The following is a 17172-nucleotide window of genomic DNA, read 5'->3' as shown; positions in this document are numbered from 1 at the left end:
CTCCCCACCTCCAAGGCGTCCTCCCTCCCAGCACTGCTGTGCTCAGGCCCTGGATGACGCCGCCACGACTGGGAACAGCCCCACCTCCCTAACCGTGGCCCCAACGCTCCCGCGCAGACCTCACCCCCTTTCCCAGCCCCGCTGCCCAAGGCCCCGGCCCCGTGCCTGCTCTTTACCAGCCGGAGACCTCTGTCCATCGACGGCCATCCTTACCGCCCTCAGCATTCAGCCTGACACCAAAGTCCTCCATCTTACCAACACCCCAGCTCCTCACCCCCTTCCTGTCCATGCTCCCGCCCGGCCTGCCCCGAGCCCTGAATGAACCCAACTCTCCACCTTCTCTGCGGCAGCCCTGGGGCGGGAGAGAGAGCCGCCAGGCCCGCCAGGGTGGCAGCCTCTGATCCCATCCCCTCGGCGCCGCCTCTGTTTCCTGTCGACCCCACTCTGCCATGTGACACAGAGCGCTCCCAGCCTCCTCCATGCTCCTCAAACCTCTGGCTCCCGTGACCCCTCCTCCTCAGCATATGACCCCCTCTCCCACTCCACAGAGAAAAACCAGCTTCCCCAAAGCAGCTCCATCCAGCTCTGCCACCACATCCACCGACAAACTGCACTCTCTCCTTTCCTCCCCCTCCTGCCCGCGGCCAATCACTCCGGCCCCTGGGCTCTGCCCCCGGCCCCTGCCACTCCCGTTCCTTCCAGTAGTACTTAATATGCCTGCGATGTCCCCATCAGAGAGCACTTCCCCGTCCTCAGCCCCACGTCCCACCAGCTACAGCGGTCCCCTTCCTCCCGACTGAACTTCGACGCCTGAGCTTTCCGTCTGTCCTCACCTCCCGCCATGCCTTGTGAAATCCCATTGGCTTCAGTCCCTCAAACCACCACCGCTCCCTTCCAGACCCATTCCTCCCCATTCCTCTGGTCCTGACCTCTCAGCAGCAATACCTGGCCCGCTTCTTCTTAAAAAAAAAAAAAAAAAAAAAAAAAAAAAATATATATATATATATATATATATATATATATATATATATATATATATATATAAATTGATTTTTTACAGAGAGGAAGAGAGAGGGATAGAGAGTTAGAAACATCGATGAGAGAGAGTCATCGATCAGCTGCCTCTTGCACAGCCCCTACTGGGGATGTGCCCGCAACCAAGGTACATGCCCTTGACCGGAATCGAACCGGGGACCTTTCAGTTCCCAGGCTGACGCTCTATCCACTGAGCCAAACCGGTTTCAGCCTGGCCCGCTCCTTGATACTCTCTTCTTCCACCTCCAACACCCCCTCTCTCTTGGCCCTCCTTCCACCTCCGGCCATCCTCCTCAGGGCCCTCCATCTCCACCCGGGGTTCCGGCAGCCTGCCAAGCCTCTCCTGCCAAGCGGATGGAGAATATCGTCTTGAGCTTGAGTGCTTGCCTCTGTCCCACTGCCTCCCCCCAGGGGAGTGACCGCCCTCCTCCCAGGTCTGCACATCAGAAACAGAGGCTCCTCTGATGTTGCCCACTCAGCCCCCAGACTCCTCCATCACCAGATCCCGGCCAGTCAGCATCCCAGACGGCCTGCACATCCACCTGACACCTCACCTGAGCCGCTGCCTTTTGCCAGCAGCTGCACAGCCTCCTCGCTGGTCCCTGGCATCCTGTCAGGCAACGCTACACATTCGCAGCAGCAGCCACTCAGCGTCAGCACTCCCACCTGCCTTCTGTCCCCGTGGTCTGGCTGCTGCTCCAGCCACATGGGCCTGCTGCTTGCCCCCGGCCACAACCAAACCCACCTCCTCGAGGGCCTTGGCACCTCTTTACAGACCCCCTGCCTGAGGCCTGCTGTCACCCCAGGGAGCCCTCCCTGAACCCGCAGACCAGATGAGGTTCCCGTCCCACCATCTCGCCGCTGTCTGTCTCCTCCACAGCACTTTACACGGATGTAATTAAAAGCTCATTTGGGTAATTGTGGGTTTAACGGCTGTCTGCCCCACCAGGCTAGGATTCCCGTGGGCAGAGGCTGTGCCAGGGTCGTGTTGCCAGGCCTGCACTGTGTGTGGGGCCTGGCGCCCAGCAGGAGCACAAGAGGTGCCTGTGGAATGAATCCATGAACATCACATCGCATGTGGCTTCCTGGCATCACTGGCACACGTGTGTAGCCGCTGTGACACGGACCTCTCACAGATGCTGCCGTGCTTTAATGTTCTCACACACGCTTCCTGTCTCCACGCCACAGACCCATCCAGCCATTCACCCTCAGCACCGCTATCACACAGAGCCTCGTGGACAGTGGCCTGCTGTGGCCACGTGACCAGGCAGCTGTGGTCCCAGGGTGTGTCCTCAGGACACAGAGGACACGGATGTAATTAACCCATCGACAGAGACCCCATCGACAGGGTCAGGGGTCAGAGAGCCAGAGACACACCTGCTGGGTCCCAATCCTAAGAACAGCTTTACAGACCCAATCACAGGGGCTTAGATGCACTGACACGCACCTGCAGGACGGTGGTCAGATGTCACACACACACACACACACACACGCACACGCTCACAGAGCCTGTCGCACTCACGCAGGAGTCAGCAATACACAAGGACACACAGTTATCACCAACAGCCCTGCGGATGGTCCCACACAGACGGCCACGTGGTCGCAGAGCAGGCACAGGGACACGCTCAAATGGCCCCATTCCGACAGGCGTGCCCTGTGTGCAACTGGCTTGGAATGACCGCATGGCTCACACGTACTCACGGTGGGGGCAGGAGGGCGGGAATAAGGGTGATGAGGGGATGAGATGTGAGGATACAGGGCGGGAGATGGCTGGTCTGGGCACAGTGAGGGTAGTGCTCCCACCACAGAGGATTGCTTAGTCCGCTAGGGTGACCAACATAGAGGCGGGAGGAGGAAGGAGATGAGTTACAGACACAGCACTTACCTGGGTGGGGCGAGGGGGCGTGGCAGGGACAGAAGTCAGACAGGAAGCAAGGAGTGCGCTGGCCACCCGGACACAGACTAGCGGGCACTTACCTGTCCCTCTCTAGGAAGCCCAGACCAGAGTCCAGTCCCGGGCCCCGCTGACCTGACCGCCTGCCTGGCCAAGGGGGAGGGTGTGTGTGTGCCTGTGTGTGTGTGTGTGTCCCAGCCCAGCAGTCTCAGAAGACACTTACTGGACTGTGCCGTGCGGGCCTCGATGGTGGGGGTGAAGACGCCCAAGCCCATCTCGGAGCGGGCGGCCAGCTGGAAGTGGTACAGCGTGTCGGGCTTCAGGTCCTCTAGGGTGTAGGAGGAGGTAGGATCGAAGGTCACCTTCTGCTGGAAGAGCAGGGGGCACGCACTGACTGCTCTGACCTCAAAGGTCACTCAGGGGCTGTTCCCCAGCATGGGTGCAGGCGGGCCCTCTGGAGCCAGGGTGGCCCCGGTGCTGGCTCCACGCCGCATGGCCACCTGGCCCACCCAAGGGACAGACACATGGGCGGGGGAACCCCGGGGACATGTAGCCCCAGGGGAAACTTAGGGCTCTGCCAGTGTCACGTGAGCCACCAGCCTGGGACCCTCAAGGACAGACCTAGTGACTTTGCCCCCAGCACAGGGTGACAGAGACTAAGAACCACAGAGGCTGCATAAGCCACAGAGCCCCAAGGAGGACCTCGGGGGGTACGCAAATCAAGAAAGGCCTGCCCGGGGAAGCCCCCCACCGACCCCCAGGGACCAGAAGCCCTCCTCCTCCTCCTCCTCCTCCTCCTGCCCTTGCTGGGAGCTCACCTGCTGGCCTTCCTCCTCTGCTGCCCAGTACACCAGCTCGTACTTGACGATCCGCTCCTGCGGGGGCAGCAGCCACGAGAGCTGGATCCTCGTGTCCGACTCCACCTCGGCCTGGAAGTCCGTGGGCTGGGCCGGCACTGCAACACCCCATGCCAGGCACCGTCAGCCTCCCCTGTCCGCCCGGGGGCGGGGCGCCCAGGGGCAGGCAGATCTTTACCCCCGTCACCCTCATCCTGCATTCCCCGAGCCCCAAGCACCCAGTCTGTGGAGGTAGGTGCCACCACAGACTTGGCCTCTACGCCTTGCTCTGCCCGGGCCTTCCCGCCAGCACGCTGCCCCCACCTACCTCCTTGCTGTGTCTTGACCTGGATGGGGGGGCTGGGGGGGCCGTCGCCCACGGCGGTGAAGGCCAGCACCCGCAGGCTGTAGGTGATGCCGGGCAGCAGGCTGCCCACGGTGGTGAGGAGCCCCTCGTCCGTGTTGTGCTTGTGCCAGGCGCTCAGGGGGCGGCGGGCGTCGGGGGTGTAGTAGACGCGGTAGCCCCGCACCAGGCCGTTGGGCTCCTCGGGCGGCTCCCACTGCACCAGCATGGTGCTGGCGCTCAGCATGCGCGCCTGCACGCGGCGCGGCGGGCTGGAGGGCGCCTGCTCCCCGGTCCGCGCCCGCACCGCCTCGCTCGGGGGCCCGCGCCCGATGCTGTTCACCGCCAGCACGCGGAAGGCGTACTCCGAGAAGGGGCTGAGGCCGCCGATGCTGTAGCGGGTGGTGGCCACGCCGTCCACCTCCTGGAAGGGCCCCTCCGCGCCCGACGCCCGGTACTGGATGCCATAGTAGGACACGGGCTCCGCGTTCCCGGAGTCCCAGGTGAGGGTGACGCTGGTGGCCGTCGTCTCCGTCACCACGAGGTCAATTGGAGGGTTCGGCAAAGCTGGGGACAAAGGGGGAGGCCCAGGGTGAGCTGAGGTCATGGCCTCAGGGGCCAGCCCTGCTCTTGGGGGGGGTGGTGGTCATCTAACCCGAGTGTAGCTGACCCCCACAGCCCACCCTAAGGATGGCCAGGAATGTCTGCAGTGACCTCGAGGGCACCTAGCGGGGATGGCGTCTGTCGGTGCCCCCAGGGGCCTTGGGTCCTCGTGTCCAGACACGTCACCTGGGACTGCCTGGATCCTCAGGTCAGCCTGTGACTCATCTGACCATCAGACCCAGACGTGACGTTGCCTGTCCGGGACCCACGCAGACGGGAGGCGCACAGGCTGCGGGTAGGGCCCTGCTTCTGCAGCTTGCCTGGGCGCACCTGTTGGTCCCTATGTGTGACGGAGGCTGGGGAGGGGGAAGCTGTATCTTCACGGAGTAGCCCTGTGTTTTAGAAAGAGTGACGGGCTGTTGGCCCCACAGGCCTGGTGACTGGGCTGAAGTTAAAGATAGAGAAGTTCCAAGTCCACAGTCAACACTCAACAAATGATTACTCAGTGTCAGACACTACGCTGGGGGCAAGGGCATGTGCCACACAGACAGGTCTCTGCTTTCATGGAGTTTAAATTCCAGCGTGCGAGCCCTAGCCGGTTTGGCTCAGTGGATAGAGCATTGGCCTGTGGACTGAAGGGTCCCAAGTTCAATTCCGGTCAAGGGCACATGCCCGGGGTTGTGGGCTGGCTTGATCCCCAGTAGGGGGTGTGCAGGAGGCAGCCCATCAATGATTCTCTCTCATCATTGATGTTTCTAGCTCTCTCTCCCTCTCTGAAATCAATACAAATATATGTTTTTTTGTTTTGTTTTTAAATTCCAGTGTGAGAGCCGCAATCAATACGTTGATGATGATTCTGGTTTATGTGCAAGGACAGAAGAGAGCAAGGTGCTAGCTAGGAAAAAATCCAGGGAGTCTCCTTAGATGGGTAACCAGGGAAGGCCTCACAGAGCTGAGACCCAGAGAGCAAGATGGAGCCAGTGATGGCCAGGGCTGGGGGAGGAGCATCGGCGTGGGGTGGGCAGCAGCGAGGAGGCGGCAGTGGGGACCCCTGGTCTTTATCCTAAAAGCCATGGGGAGACACTGGGAGGCTTTCTCCCTGTCTTCCAAGGGAGCGGCAGAAGCCTGCTGTGCGTTACACACACCACGCCAGCTGCAGAAGGGCGGGGAGGGCCAGAGGGGGCAGAGTGGGAGCTGGGGCTGCTAGATATGAGTGCCTACTCCCGGGAGCCAACATCCTCCTTGGCTACTATTTATCTCACTTTACATCCTCCTCGCTGAGAGGATGGGAAACCCACGTGTGGCGCTATGCGGGGTTAGGAGGGCGTGCTGTGGAGCCAGACCCCCCAGGGTTCAAGTGGCTGCTCCGTTATTGCTCGGTGGAACCCTCACGTCAGCTTCTTCTCTTGTGAAAGGGGATGATGCGAGTGTCTACCTCCCAGGGTGACACTGAGACTGAATAATGTAATCTGTGCTTCCCAGCCCGGCGCCTGCCCTCAGGACTCAGTACCTGTTGGCTATTATCATCGAGACTATTAACAAGAAGCCCTCCCTCCACCACTGAGGGCCAGGAGGACCTCAGAGCCCGGGAGAGAGCAATGATGTGGCCTGGCCCGGCCCCGCAGAACAGCCGTGCACCCTGGCACTCACCTTTTTTTTTCTTTCTTCTTTTTTCAGAAATTTTTTCAGAATTTATTTTCCAGCCCTGCTTTCCTACCCATGGGACAGTTGACTTAGGTACATACATATGCATCTCTGGGCTTGTGTTCAATACAAGTTTGTTTATGTATTGATCCACTGATTCATTGATGTCATCAAAATCTGTCATCAATCTAGTTAACCTGTTCAGCCAGCCCTTATCCTAGCTTTACTTGCTCAATATTTTTAGAAATCTCTTTAGGTACCGTGAAACAATTAGATACGATAGTTTTTTTGTGTTTATTTTTTTCTGAAACGGACAGAATTTAGATCTGTGTTAGGGGAAGACTTTTTGCACTGACTGCACCTGCCGCCGTGAATTAGGGGCACTCACCTTTCACGGTGACCTGGGCCATGGCCTCAATCATGCCCAGCGAGGAGATGGCCACGCAGGTGTAGTTGGCCGAACGCACGACGTTGTTGAGCTCCAGCACGTTGCGGCCGACGGGCATCTCGTCCTCCTTGGTGAGCTCCTCGGCCCCCATCATCCACTTCACGTAGGGCATGGGGGCGCCCACGGCCACGCACGTCAGGTTCACGCTGCCGCCCGGCATCACCTCCTGGCTAGTGGGAGGGATGGAGAAACGCGGAGCCACGCGGCGCACTGCGGGGAGGAGGAGAGAGGCGCTCACAGGCTGGGCAGGAGGGCCGGGAGGACGGAAGGGCGGGGGCCCTCATCCAGGAAGCCCCTCCGGTCAGAGCCGATCCCACCTCGGAGGCGGGAGGGGCGGCGTCCCCGGCTCACCACCTCCCACCCCGCTTCCAGGCTAGAAGCAGCACCCGCGCTCAGGGGCTGTCTGGAACACGAGAGAGTCCGCAACCAAGCTCTCTTTTACAGCCGAGGAAACTGAGGCCAGAAGAGTCCGTCTGCCCAGGGTCACACAGGGACTCAGCGCAAAGGCCAGGTCTCCTCAAGGCCACAGTCCGGCTCACCTTCCAGTGCCTGCCCCTCCCGCCTCCCGCCCCTCCCCCAGCCCCCACCAAGGGTCTCCAGAGGGGCGAGCGGGGCACTAGCGAGAGAAGTCCAGGCACCCTGAGGTAGAGGGTCCTTGGAGCACAGCTGGAGCAGGGCAGAGGGTCCGTCTGGGAGTGACACGGCCACCTTCTCTGAGGTCACTGCCTCTACCTCCACGCCCAAGGGGAAGAGACGAAGGCAGTGGCGTGTTCAAGGCACGGCCGAGGAGCCCACTAGGAGGGGCTGCCCCTCAGGAGGGCCTGGGCAGGGGCCGAGGGTCGGGTAGGGCCAGGGACGTGGTCCACGGGCAGGATGGGCATGATGATGGCAGTAACATGATGAGGGTGCCGAGCAGACTTTGGCTTTCCACGCCAATGAGTGGGATCTCAAGGGGGAGGGTGGCGGTGTCTGGCCACACCCTCCAGCCTTGGGCTCCCGCAGATCAGAAGCTGTTCTGAGCTTCTCAGTCCAAGGTGCAGCCCCGTGACCTCCCCCCCTCCCCCCCCCTCCTCCTCCCCAAATGGCAAGCTTGGCACAGACATTCGGAACATGCAGAGAGGGAAGTGCAGGCAAGACCTAGCCACGGGCAGGCATGCTTGGCACGCAGACGGGTCATGCAGCTGGTGGGCAGAGGCTGGAGTGTGTCCTTCATGGGCACCCCTGCAGACGGGGCTGGAGAAGGCAGGCAGCAGGGCTAACTGACCAGAGGGCACCACCCAGAGGGCGGGTCTCAGAGGACCCTGGCTGGGGAGCCCGGGCATGCAAGACCACGGTGCCCCACCAGGAGCACCTCCACTATGGGCTTTGGGCTCTGCTTCGGGCACAGCCTAAAGCCACAGAACCAGAGCTGGAAACAAACGCAGAGACCACCCGGTCCAGCCTCTGACTTCCCTGCACAGGTCAGGCTGCGGCCCAGGGACCAGTTCCCCGGTGAATAAGTCACCGCGCCTATTCCCGCACTGCCTGACACGTCTTTCACACCCACTCATTCCTCTCCAAAGCCACAGCAACGGGGATCCCAAGGCCTAAGCCACACCCCCCGCTCTGGATTGCTGCATCGGACTCCTCACTGCTTTCCTGCCTTGTCGTCCCCCAGGCTCCCTCCCATAATTGGCTTCCAACAAGCAGTTGGCACAAATCTGCTCACATCACTTCCCCATTAAAAAATCTCCTGCATGGCCAAAACCGGTTTGGCTCAGTGGATAGAGCATCAGCCTGCAGACTGAAAGGTCTCAGGTTCGGTTCCAGTCAAGGGCATGTACATTGCTTGTGGGCACACCCCCAGTAGGGGGGTGTGCAGGAGGCAGCTGATTGATGTTTCTATCTCTCTCTCTCTCTCCCTTCCTCTCTGTAAAAAATAATAATAAAAAAAAAATATATATATATATCTCATATATATATATATATATATATATATATATATATATATCTCAATAAAATACATATAAAAAAACCCAAAAACCCAAAACAAAACAAACGCCTGCATGGTCTCCCAATGACCCCGCAGCCCAGATTAACAGGACCTGACCTTTCCCAGCCCCGACCTCAACTCCTCCATCTACACCACCTCCCCGAGGCCTTTCGACGGAGCAGAAGCACGGCCAGTGCCCTGAGTGAGCCAGGAATGACCCATGCCACGGGCTCGCTCATTTCCCTGTGTGTCCCCAGGCTCACTGGGGTCCCGGCGTGTCTCACAGACGTGGACCACTCTCCCTTCTAGAGCTGGCACCCTCATTTCCTTCGGGGGAACCAACCCGTCCTTGCCACTTGGGGCACGTGACCCAGCCCGGGTCACCACGATGCAGCCTTCAGACTCCCGCAAAAATGACTGGAAGAGCGACTTCCTTTCTCTGCTGTGGTGGCTAAGCTCGGGGGGCTGGGGGCCATCTTTCACACCGTGAGAGGACCCGCTTGTGAACTAACAGAGGGAAGCAGAGCTAAGCGACAGGGCAGACCAATGGCCACCCAAACTTTCAATACCTGGACCCAGCCCTGCCTGACACCAAAGCTACTTCTACTTACTTCAGTTTGGTAAAGCTAGAGGGTTTCCTTGTTTGGATGGAGCTCCTATAAGTGGGTTTCTGCCATGTGCCCTAAAGCTGGGAGTTTACACCGAATGATTATTAATAGCAGGTCGCAGGAAGAGCAGTTCTGTGCGGCAGAGAACAGGTGAGCCCGGAGCTTGGCTGGCAAGAGGAAGCCATAACACAGCTCCCTCTGAGCACGCTCCACAGATGGCACCAAAGTGAGGTCAGGAGGCATGGGAAGGAGCAGCGTGGTGGTGAGGGCACCCCTTGCCCTCTGGAGCTAGGCCTGAGGAGCAGGCCAGGGGAGCAGAGATGCAGGCAGAACTGTGTGCAGACCAGTAGAGGGTCCAGGGTCCAGCACAGCACAGGGGGCAGTCTAACTGACCAAATCTCCTCTCCTCTCGGCCAGAGGCTGCCTCATCGCATCTTTGCTCCCGGCACCTGCTATGTGCTAACGGTTCCCACGGCTAACACCTCCAATTACAGACAAGAGAACCGGCTTAAGACTCGATTTTAGCCCTAGCCGGCTTTCTCAGTGGCTAGAGCCTCAGCCCTCGGACCAAAGGGTCCTGGGTTCGATTCCCAGCCAAGGGTGCATATCTCGGTTGCAGGCTCAATCCCTGACCCTCTCCCCCATCCTCCAACCCTCCCCTCTCACCCTCCCTCCCCCCTTTCTTCCATTCTCTCTAATAATCAGAAGAAAAATATCCTCGGGTGGGGATTTTTAAGAAGACTGATACTTTAGTGACAAGTCCGAGCTTATCCAGGTACTAAGGTGGTCTGCCTGGTGACTCCAGAGGGAAGCTTCTGAAGCGTGTTAGTTTCTGGGCTAGCCACGCCTCTCCAGGTGGCATGTGGGTGGGACGTAGAGAGCCTGTGCCAGGTGAGAACGCTCGGCTGCAAACTTGACCCCAGCCAGTGGCCGAATCTCGGGGTCTGGTCAGATCCCTGACCATAAGGACAAAGAGCCCCGGGAAAAGGAAGTAGGTCCTTGATCAATAAACCCTGGGTTCCGACCTCAGCAGTGTGGAAAGCTGACTGGACTCGACCCCCAAAAGTCCCCGGAGGACAAGGTATTCTGTTCCACCGTCACCCCTAGCGGCCGGCAAGGGCCTCCAGCCCAGACACTCCCGGGGGTGCGAACCCTGATGCTTTCACAAGGACACTGCGCTTCAGCCACATGGCCAGAGGCGAGAGACCACCTTCTGGGACCGCCAGTGCCTGTGGGGCCGTGCGTCCTGGACCTGCCTGGACAACCACCCCCAGTCCCACCGCCCACGGTCATTCCTCGCGCTGTCACCGACAGGAGGCCTCCAGAAGGGACAGCACTCACCATGGCCTCAGTCTATTGACAGAAGCAGCAGCGGGGAAGGGAAACCCAGGGCTGGGGAAAAGGCACTTAGAGGGTCTAATCTCGAGCTCCCACAGTGCCGGTCTCTCCCTGTTCCTCATGTATCCTGAGTGCTGACATTTTACAGACAGTTTCCAAAACAGGGCCCTGCCATTTCGGGATTATATTTTAGCTGCAACTTTTAAGTCTAATTACTGGCGCTGACAACCCCTATAATGGGGCGGGGCGGCGCCCGGAGACGCGGGCTTTGAGCGGAGTGACAGCCTAATAGCAGGGGGAGGCCGCCCCGCAATCGGCATTCACTCGAGGAAATTTCTCTGATGAAAATAACACAACATTAAGGAGGGGATAAGGGGGCAGGATCCACTGTATCAGGATAAAATAACTCTTTAATAAATAACCTTGTGGCTGCCGCAGAGCAGTAATTAAATGCCGGCGCGCAGTTTTAAGTAAAGCTGGGGGAAAAAAGTAAGATGTAATTATCAGCGCCAAACAAATTACCAGCCCAGCAGATCCCCCCGGAATATTTAGAAACTCATTTCTGCCTTCCTGTTCAATATTTGTGTCCATGCTTATTTTTTTTTTTGGGGGGGGGGGGACCCCCTAAGAGGGAGGAGGGGAAGGGACCAGGGGCCAGGAGGGTGGGGGCGGGGGGAAAGGGCATCGAGGGAGAGGCAGCTGCAGGCTGCGCGGTCTGCTGATGGCTGTTTTCTGACTGCACGGCGAGATCGCCGGGTCAGCGAAATGGTGTAACCCAAATGCCCCGGAGCTCAGGAGCGCCTGTGGAGGGATGCTCGGGGCTGACATCTGAGCTGCGGCTGCAGCCCTCCTCTCAGCCGGCTCCCTCTCCCTCATGGAGGAAACTCAAGCCACAGGGACGATTCAGAGGGGACCAGGCTGGCCCGGCTCAGCGCCTTGGGCCTCCTCTACCACTCGGACCCCGGGACACAGAGAGAACCGCTAGCCCTTGTGGGTGGGCAGGGAACAGCCCACGTGAGTCTGCTCTGGGAAGAAGGGCTGGTGCGGCGTCTCCAGGAAGCCCCTTTCCGACCTGTGGCTGGGACGGGGCCTCTCCAGGGCTCCCAAATGGGCCTCAAAGTTGCAGCTGATCGACTGTTCAAGGTGTGACCCAGCACGGGGCTGAGGAGACGGGAGCTGTCTGGCAGACTCGGGGAGAGAGAGAGAGGGGCGTGGGGCAGGTGGAAAGCTTTTCGTTTGGATCTGGCCGAAGAGGAAAGAGACAAGAGTGTAGGAGACATCCTCGGGGAGCCGTGATACCACCTTCCGTCCTAGGCCTCGGACACCAGGCTCGGCAGGCACAGCAGGGCTGCTCTCAGGAGCCTTGCTGGGGCGGGACAAGGCACACGCTGTAGGACTTCTGTCCTGGGCTGCATGACCTTGCGGGAGCGAGCTCCCTCCAGACGAGCCTTTTCCCTTTGTCTTCCCTGTGGTTTCGGCTGAGCTCAGGCACACGCACAGTTAAGAACCGGGAAGGCCCACAGGTACACGTTAATGCACCTCTCGGCTCCTAACTCCCACCGCCACCCCTGCATTCCACCTGGAACAGACAGCTGGCCTAGCCCGGGCACAGAGGTGAAGTGCAGCTTCCTGCCATGCACCAGTCTCGCCCGACCCTGCAGGGTAGCCCGACTAAGGGAACATGCAGACACAAGGTGTATCCGGGACCCAAGCGGCAGGAGCATGCGGGGCAGGGGGACCTGCCCACCCACCCCTGGGCCTGCCGCCCGTCGGCCCAGACGACAGACAGCAGAGCCCGACAGGCGGGCGGGCCAGGCTGGCGCGAGCCCGAGGGAGCTGGCCGTGCCCGCTGGTCCCTATGGACGGGAGCATCCCATCGACGGGAGGACTGTAGATGGATAAGAAGTGAAAAGGACCAACCTTCTCGCTGATCTGAGAGATGAGAGTTTGGGTTGATGGCAGAGTGCGATGAGGATGAGGAGGGAATAAAAAAAAAGACAAGGAGAAACACAGAGAGAGTAAAAACAGGCCAACCTCCATCTGCCCACACAGCACGGAAACGAGACAAGACTCTGGTGCCCCACGCACACGCACGTGCACACAGGTGCGTGCGGACCACGCCGCTCACAGAAGACTCAGGACTCATGGAGGACACAGTGGACGGGGCCGAGTCCCCTGGCAGGGGGGCTGGGACGCCAAGGGCGGGGCCGGGAGGTGTGGCAGTGGGGCACAGGCCCCACTGGCTTGGACACCCCCCATGGCTTGGACAGACCCAGAGAGCTGGGCGCTCGGAGTCAGGGCCCCCCCAGCCCACAGACCCAGGAAGCCCACGAGCCACCAGCATCCCGCCACCTCGAGGAAGCCCCACGCTGCTGCACGGCACTCGTGGGAGCAGCTGGCCTGGGCACCTGCAGGGAGAAAGGCTGTAAAGACAGTTAGTTGTGACCTAGTGGCCAGCTCCCTGCAGAGAAGGGGAAAGTCAAGGGCAGGCAGGTAGGGCAGGCTCTGCAGAGGGCATGGCCTTGCCCTGGCTCCTGGCAGCTGTACAGTACGGAAAGCTGGAGGAGAGAGATGCTGTGGATGGAAGGAGAGAGTGAGTCACGCCGGGGGAAGTCAGATGGTGAGGGCGAGAGGCTGGCCCACCAGGCGTGCCTAGGCCTGCGAGACCGTGGGCGTAGCCGTGGGCAACGATGAGCAAAGCCGGAGTAACTGGGTGATGCATCCCCCCCCCCCCCCCCCCCGCCAGTGCTTATCCTGACAGCAGCAGCGGCTACTGACTGCCAAGCATTTCCTGCACGCCTGGCGACATGCCGGGAATGTTACACTCGCTGTCCCATTAGATGCAGTGACCGCGGGGCCTCGGAGAGGCGGCGGGAGCCCAGAGAGTCTGGGGGATAAGAGGCAGGATGTGAGGTAGACACTGACGCCAAACCGGTGGAGGAGACATGACCTAAGCGGACGAGAGATGGATGGGGAGGACTGCCTGTGGGAGGCCGTCCAGGCAGAGCTGGTCTCACCTGCAGGGGTTCCCCCAGGCAGCCCTGGGCTCGGTGTGGAGACATTCTGAAGCGTCAGGACGAGGGGGGTGTGACTGGCATCTAGGGTAAGGTGACCAGACGTCCCGATTTTTAACAATTTGTCCTGCATCCCGTGGTGTTTTAAAAATCGGGACCGTCCTGCCAAAAGCGGGACGTCTGGTCACCTTAATCTAGTGGGCCTGAGATGCTGCTACGTACCTGACTACCATGCACAGGACGGCCCCACGCAACCGAGAGTTACCCAGCCCGAAACATCAACAGTGCCCAAGCTGATCTTGGCGGCTGAGAGCTGGCGCCCCAGGCCTGGAGGGTAACAGGCAGCCACTGGGGAGCTGCTGGGAGGCGGGGGCGAGTGGATGCCGACTAGCAGGCAGGCCAGCACTGGGGCTCAGGACACAGAGCTGGTGGCCAGCACAAGGGGAGCTGGGGCGGAGAGCAGGGGCTGTGCCAGGACTGAGAGGAGGGTGGAAGAGAGACCAGGGGGAGGACCCGAGGAGCAGGGCTGCCTGGGGGCCTACAATCTGAACAGCAAAGCAGGTTCAGGTGGGGTCTGGGGACAGACACGTAGGACTGGCCCTGAGATACCGGAGCCCACGGGAATGTGTGTGCGACAGGGAGAGGCAGAGACAACCAAAGCCAGGATGAAAACAGCCTGTATTAGGGTCCCACTAAAGTGAGGCTAGAAAGGAAGGACCCCACAGGCCCTGGCCAAAGGCTTGGGGCAATGGGCCAAGGCGGCAATTCCAAAAGCCCAGGTGGGGGCAGGGGCAGGGGATGGGCCATGGCCAGAGCCAGTCAAGGACCTGTCTGAGTCCACCATGTATGGGCGGGGGGCCCTGCAGACAGGGAGGCTCCCAGGGGCTGAGGATCAGGGCTCCTGGTCAGTGCTCAAGCTGCTGGCTGTGGCGGTCAAGCTCAGGTTGTCTCCAAAGAGACCCACTGCCCGTTCTCAGGGCCGAGGCCAGTGTGTGGTGACTTCAGAGAAAGCTGCCCCTCCCCACCCCCAATGACCATGCAGGGTCCATCCACCGTGGGTCTGGGCCCCCTCCTCCTGTGTACAGCCTCAGGCAGCTCCGCCCCAAGCAATGCTCGGTCAGGACCACCGGGCATGTGGAAAGGTCCAGGTGGAGGGACGGGTCTTTGACAGGGAAGGCTCTTTGCAGCTGCTCGTCTCTGAGAGGGGACTTGTCAGGCCCCTCATGCCCGTCAGAAGCTCTGTCTGGAGCAGTGAAGGGTATGGTGACCAGATGTCCCGATTTTGAACCATTTGTCCCGCATCCCTCGGATGGTTCAAAATCAGGACTGTCTCGCCAAAAGCGGGATGTCTGGTCACCTTAGTATAGGGGGAAGGCTGTGCACTTTACAACGCTCCTCTTGGCCTTTGGGAGGCTTTGGTGCTCCCGGTCTCCCTGCTCGGATGCCGTTCCGTAAGGCAGGCCCTGGGATGGCTCAGGTGAGCCTGCAGGAGCCGCACACCTGACCAGGGGGCCAGTGCGGACCTCCCGTCCCACGCCGACTCTAATGAAGCCTAACACGCCCATCACCCAATGTGGCTGGCGGCCTGCAGCCCGTCAGTAGCCTGTGCCCTGACACGGAGCAGCCCTTCCGTAAGAAGGGGCTTCCTGGGCTCAGTCCTGGTCCAGGCAGGTGGTCTTTGCTCTGCCTGACCACGTGGCCCCACCCCGCGCCTGGCCCCGGGAGGAGAGGCGGACAGCCCTCGTGAAGCTGCACCGAGCACTCAGTGCGCTGAAGTCATCACCGAGAGGAAGCCCCCGCCACTTTCCTTTACAAGCCCCCGAGGGAGCTGGCGTCGCTTTTACTGCTGCCCATCTGTGCAGAAAGGGCTCCATGGGAGGGACGAGGGCTCCAGGGCCCCTCCTGGGCATACATGCACACCAGGCTCGGCGTGTCCACAGGAAGCAGCAGGTGGCCAGCTTAGTTGCCCCAGGCTGTGAGCACAGCAGAGACTGGACACTCCAAAACAGTCCGCAGGCCCTCTCCACCGGGCATATGGTCTCGTGAAAACGCACGAGCCACTCGGTCCCCGCAAGGACCACCTGGAACACGGTAGCTGATCACCTACAGGGCTGCCTCCGCCTGACCCCCCACAAGAGGGTCGAGTACAGCTGGCTTCCCCTCCAGGAAGGCCCAGGAAGACCTGGCCGGAGGGTAGGCACACCTGGCCTGGAGCTCACCCTGCACGGGGGAAAGGGAGAAGGGCAGATTCTAGGAAGACTAGGCAGGTGTGTGCATGTTTACACACACACACACACACACACACACACACACGCACACACAAACACATGCACGCACGCACACGTCTGCTTGGAAGGCTCTGGACTCCCATGGGGCTCTGGGCCCACGTGGCAGGACCTAAAAGAGATACAAACGCTCCCCAGAGTGGCTGCTTCCCCGTGGGCCTGCAGGGAAGAGAGGCAGGGCAGTGGTGGGCACTGTGAGCTTGCTCGGTGGGAGCTGCTGCTGCCGCTGCTATGACAGCTGCAGAAAGAGGCGGGAAGGAGGAGACGGGGCTCATGGCAGCCCCCATGTGTCCACAGCCAGCAGGGGCGGCTCCGCTCCTGGGAGGCAGGGCCCGCCCTGCAGCGCCCGAGTCCTTACCTCGCACATACAGGTTGGCGGGGGCCGAGTAGCGTGTGCCTGCGGAGTTGGTCGCCACACACTCGTACTTGCCTTGGTCCGATTCCTCGCTGCTCTCGATCTGCAAGGCACCTGTGGGGACATAGAGACAAAGGTCAGGCGTGGAACAGGGGGCGGGGTCTTGGCAGCATTTGTGGCTTGTACTGATGATCAGATGTTGCAGACATCGGGGCCACACCCGGAAGCCAGTGCTGCTTCCAGGAAGCTCTCCCTGACTAGCCCAAGGGTTGTAGTCTGAAGCACAATGCTGGCCCACCCCATCGGCTCTGCCAGGGGCTCTCCTGCCAGCCACGGAGTGTCCACTGCCCTCCGGCCAGTACTGAAGCCTGTCTGCCAGGGAGCACCCCCACTAACGCTCCCGGCCGTGCCAGGCCTCGCAGAGCCAGGCGTGGGAGGGAACAGCCTGCAGAACCGCCGGCCTAGGGTGTGCAAACGTGCAATGCCCTCACCGGGCAAGAGCCTGGGAACCTGCCACCCACCAGAATCCCACGGCAAGGAAGGGGCTTGCCCTGGGGGCCTGGTTCCAGCTGCCTCTGCTCACAGCACCCATCCTCCCCTCCCACCCCACGCCCGCCCGCTGGCCCCACCCATTCCGGCTCCTCTCCTCAGCCTGGTCCCACTAAAGTGCTTCGACCCACCACGGCTCCTGCATAATTCAGGAGGCTAATGGAGGCTGCAGCCCCCACCCCGGCCGGCGCCCTGAGGGGCTGTTCTGGCCGCAGACGGACAGACAGGAGCCAGAATGGGGGGGGGGG

At 60.6% G+C, this 17172-nt stretch overlaps 1 protein-coding gene across 19 annotated transcripts in view; it reads right to left on the bottom strand.

Annotated features, from left to right (window-relative positions):
* The window catches only part of PTPRF (protein tyrosine phosphatase receptor type F), an 86873-nt gene that overhangs the window by 26674 nt on the left and 43027 nt on the right, over nucleotides 1-17172 (bottom strand). For 9 of the 19 annotated variants that reach the window (XM_045584710.1, XM_045584722.1, XM_036446500.2 and 6 more), the window contains 5 exons: nucleotides 16379-16489; nucleotides 6744-7013; nucleotides 4094-4675; nucleotides 3748-3884; nucleotides 3153-3297 (listed from right to left, as the gene is read on the bottom strand). In XM_045584710.1, coding sequence (XP_045440666.1) covers nucleotides 3153-3297; nucleotides 3748-3884; nucleotides 4094-4675; nucleotides 6744-7013; nucleotides 16379-16489 — 1245 coding nt within the window. Of the gene's footprint in view, nucleotides 1-3152; nucleotides 3298-3747; nucleotides 3885-4093; nucleotides 4676-6743; nucleotides 7014-12641; nucleotides 12654-13129; nucleotides 13296-16378; nucleotides 16490-17172 lie in introns of all 19 variants that reach the window. The other 10 variants (XM_045584708.1, XM_045584714.1, XM_045584719.1 and 7 more) reach the window with 3 other exon arrangements.

This window comes from Pipistrellus kuhlii, unplaced genomic scaffold (assembly GCF_014108245.1).
Source record: "Pipistrellus kuhlii isolate mPipKuh1 unplaced genomic scaffold, mPipKuh1.p scaffold_m20_p_2, whole genome shotgun sequence".
NCBI lineage: Eukaryota > Metazoa > Chordata > Mammalia > Chiroptera > Vespertilionidae > Pipistrellus > Pipistrellus kuhlii.
The sequence above is the reverse complement of the archived record's forward strand: the minus strand, read 5'-3'. Positions and strand labels throughout refer to the sequence as shown.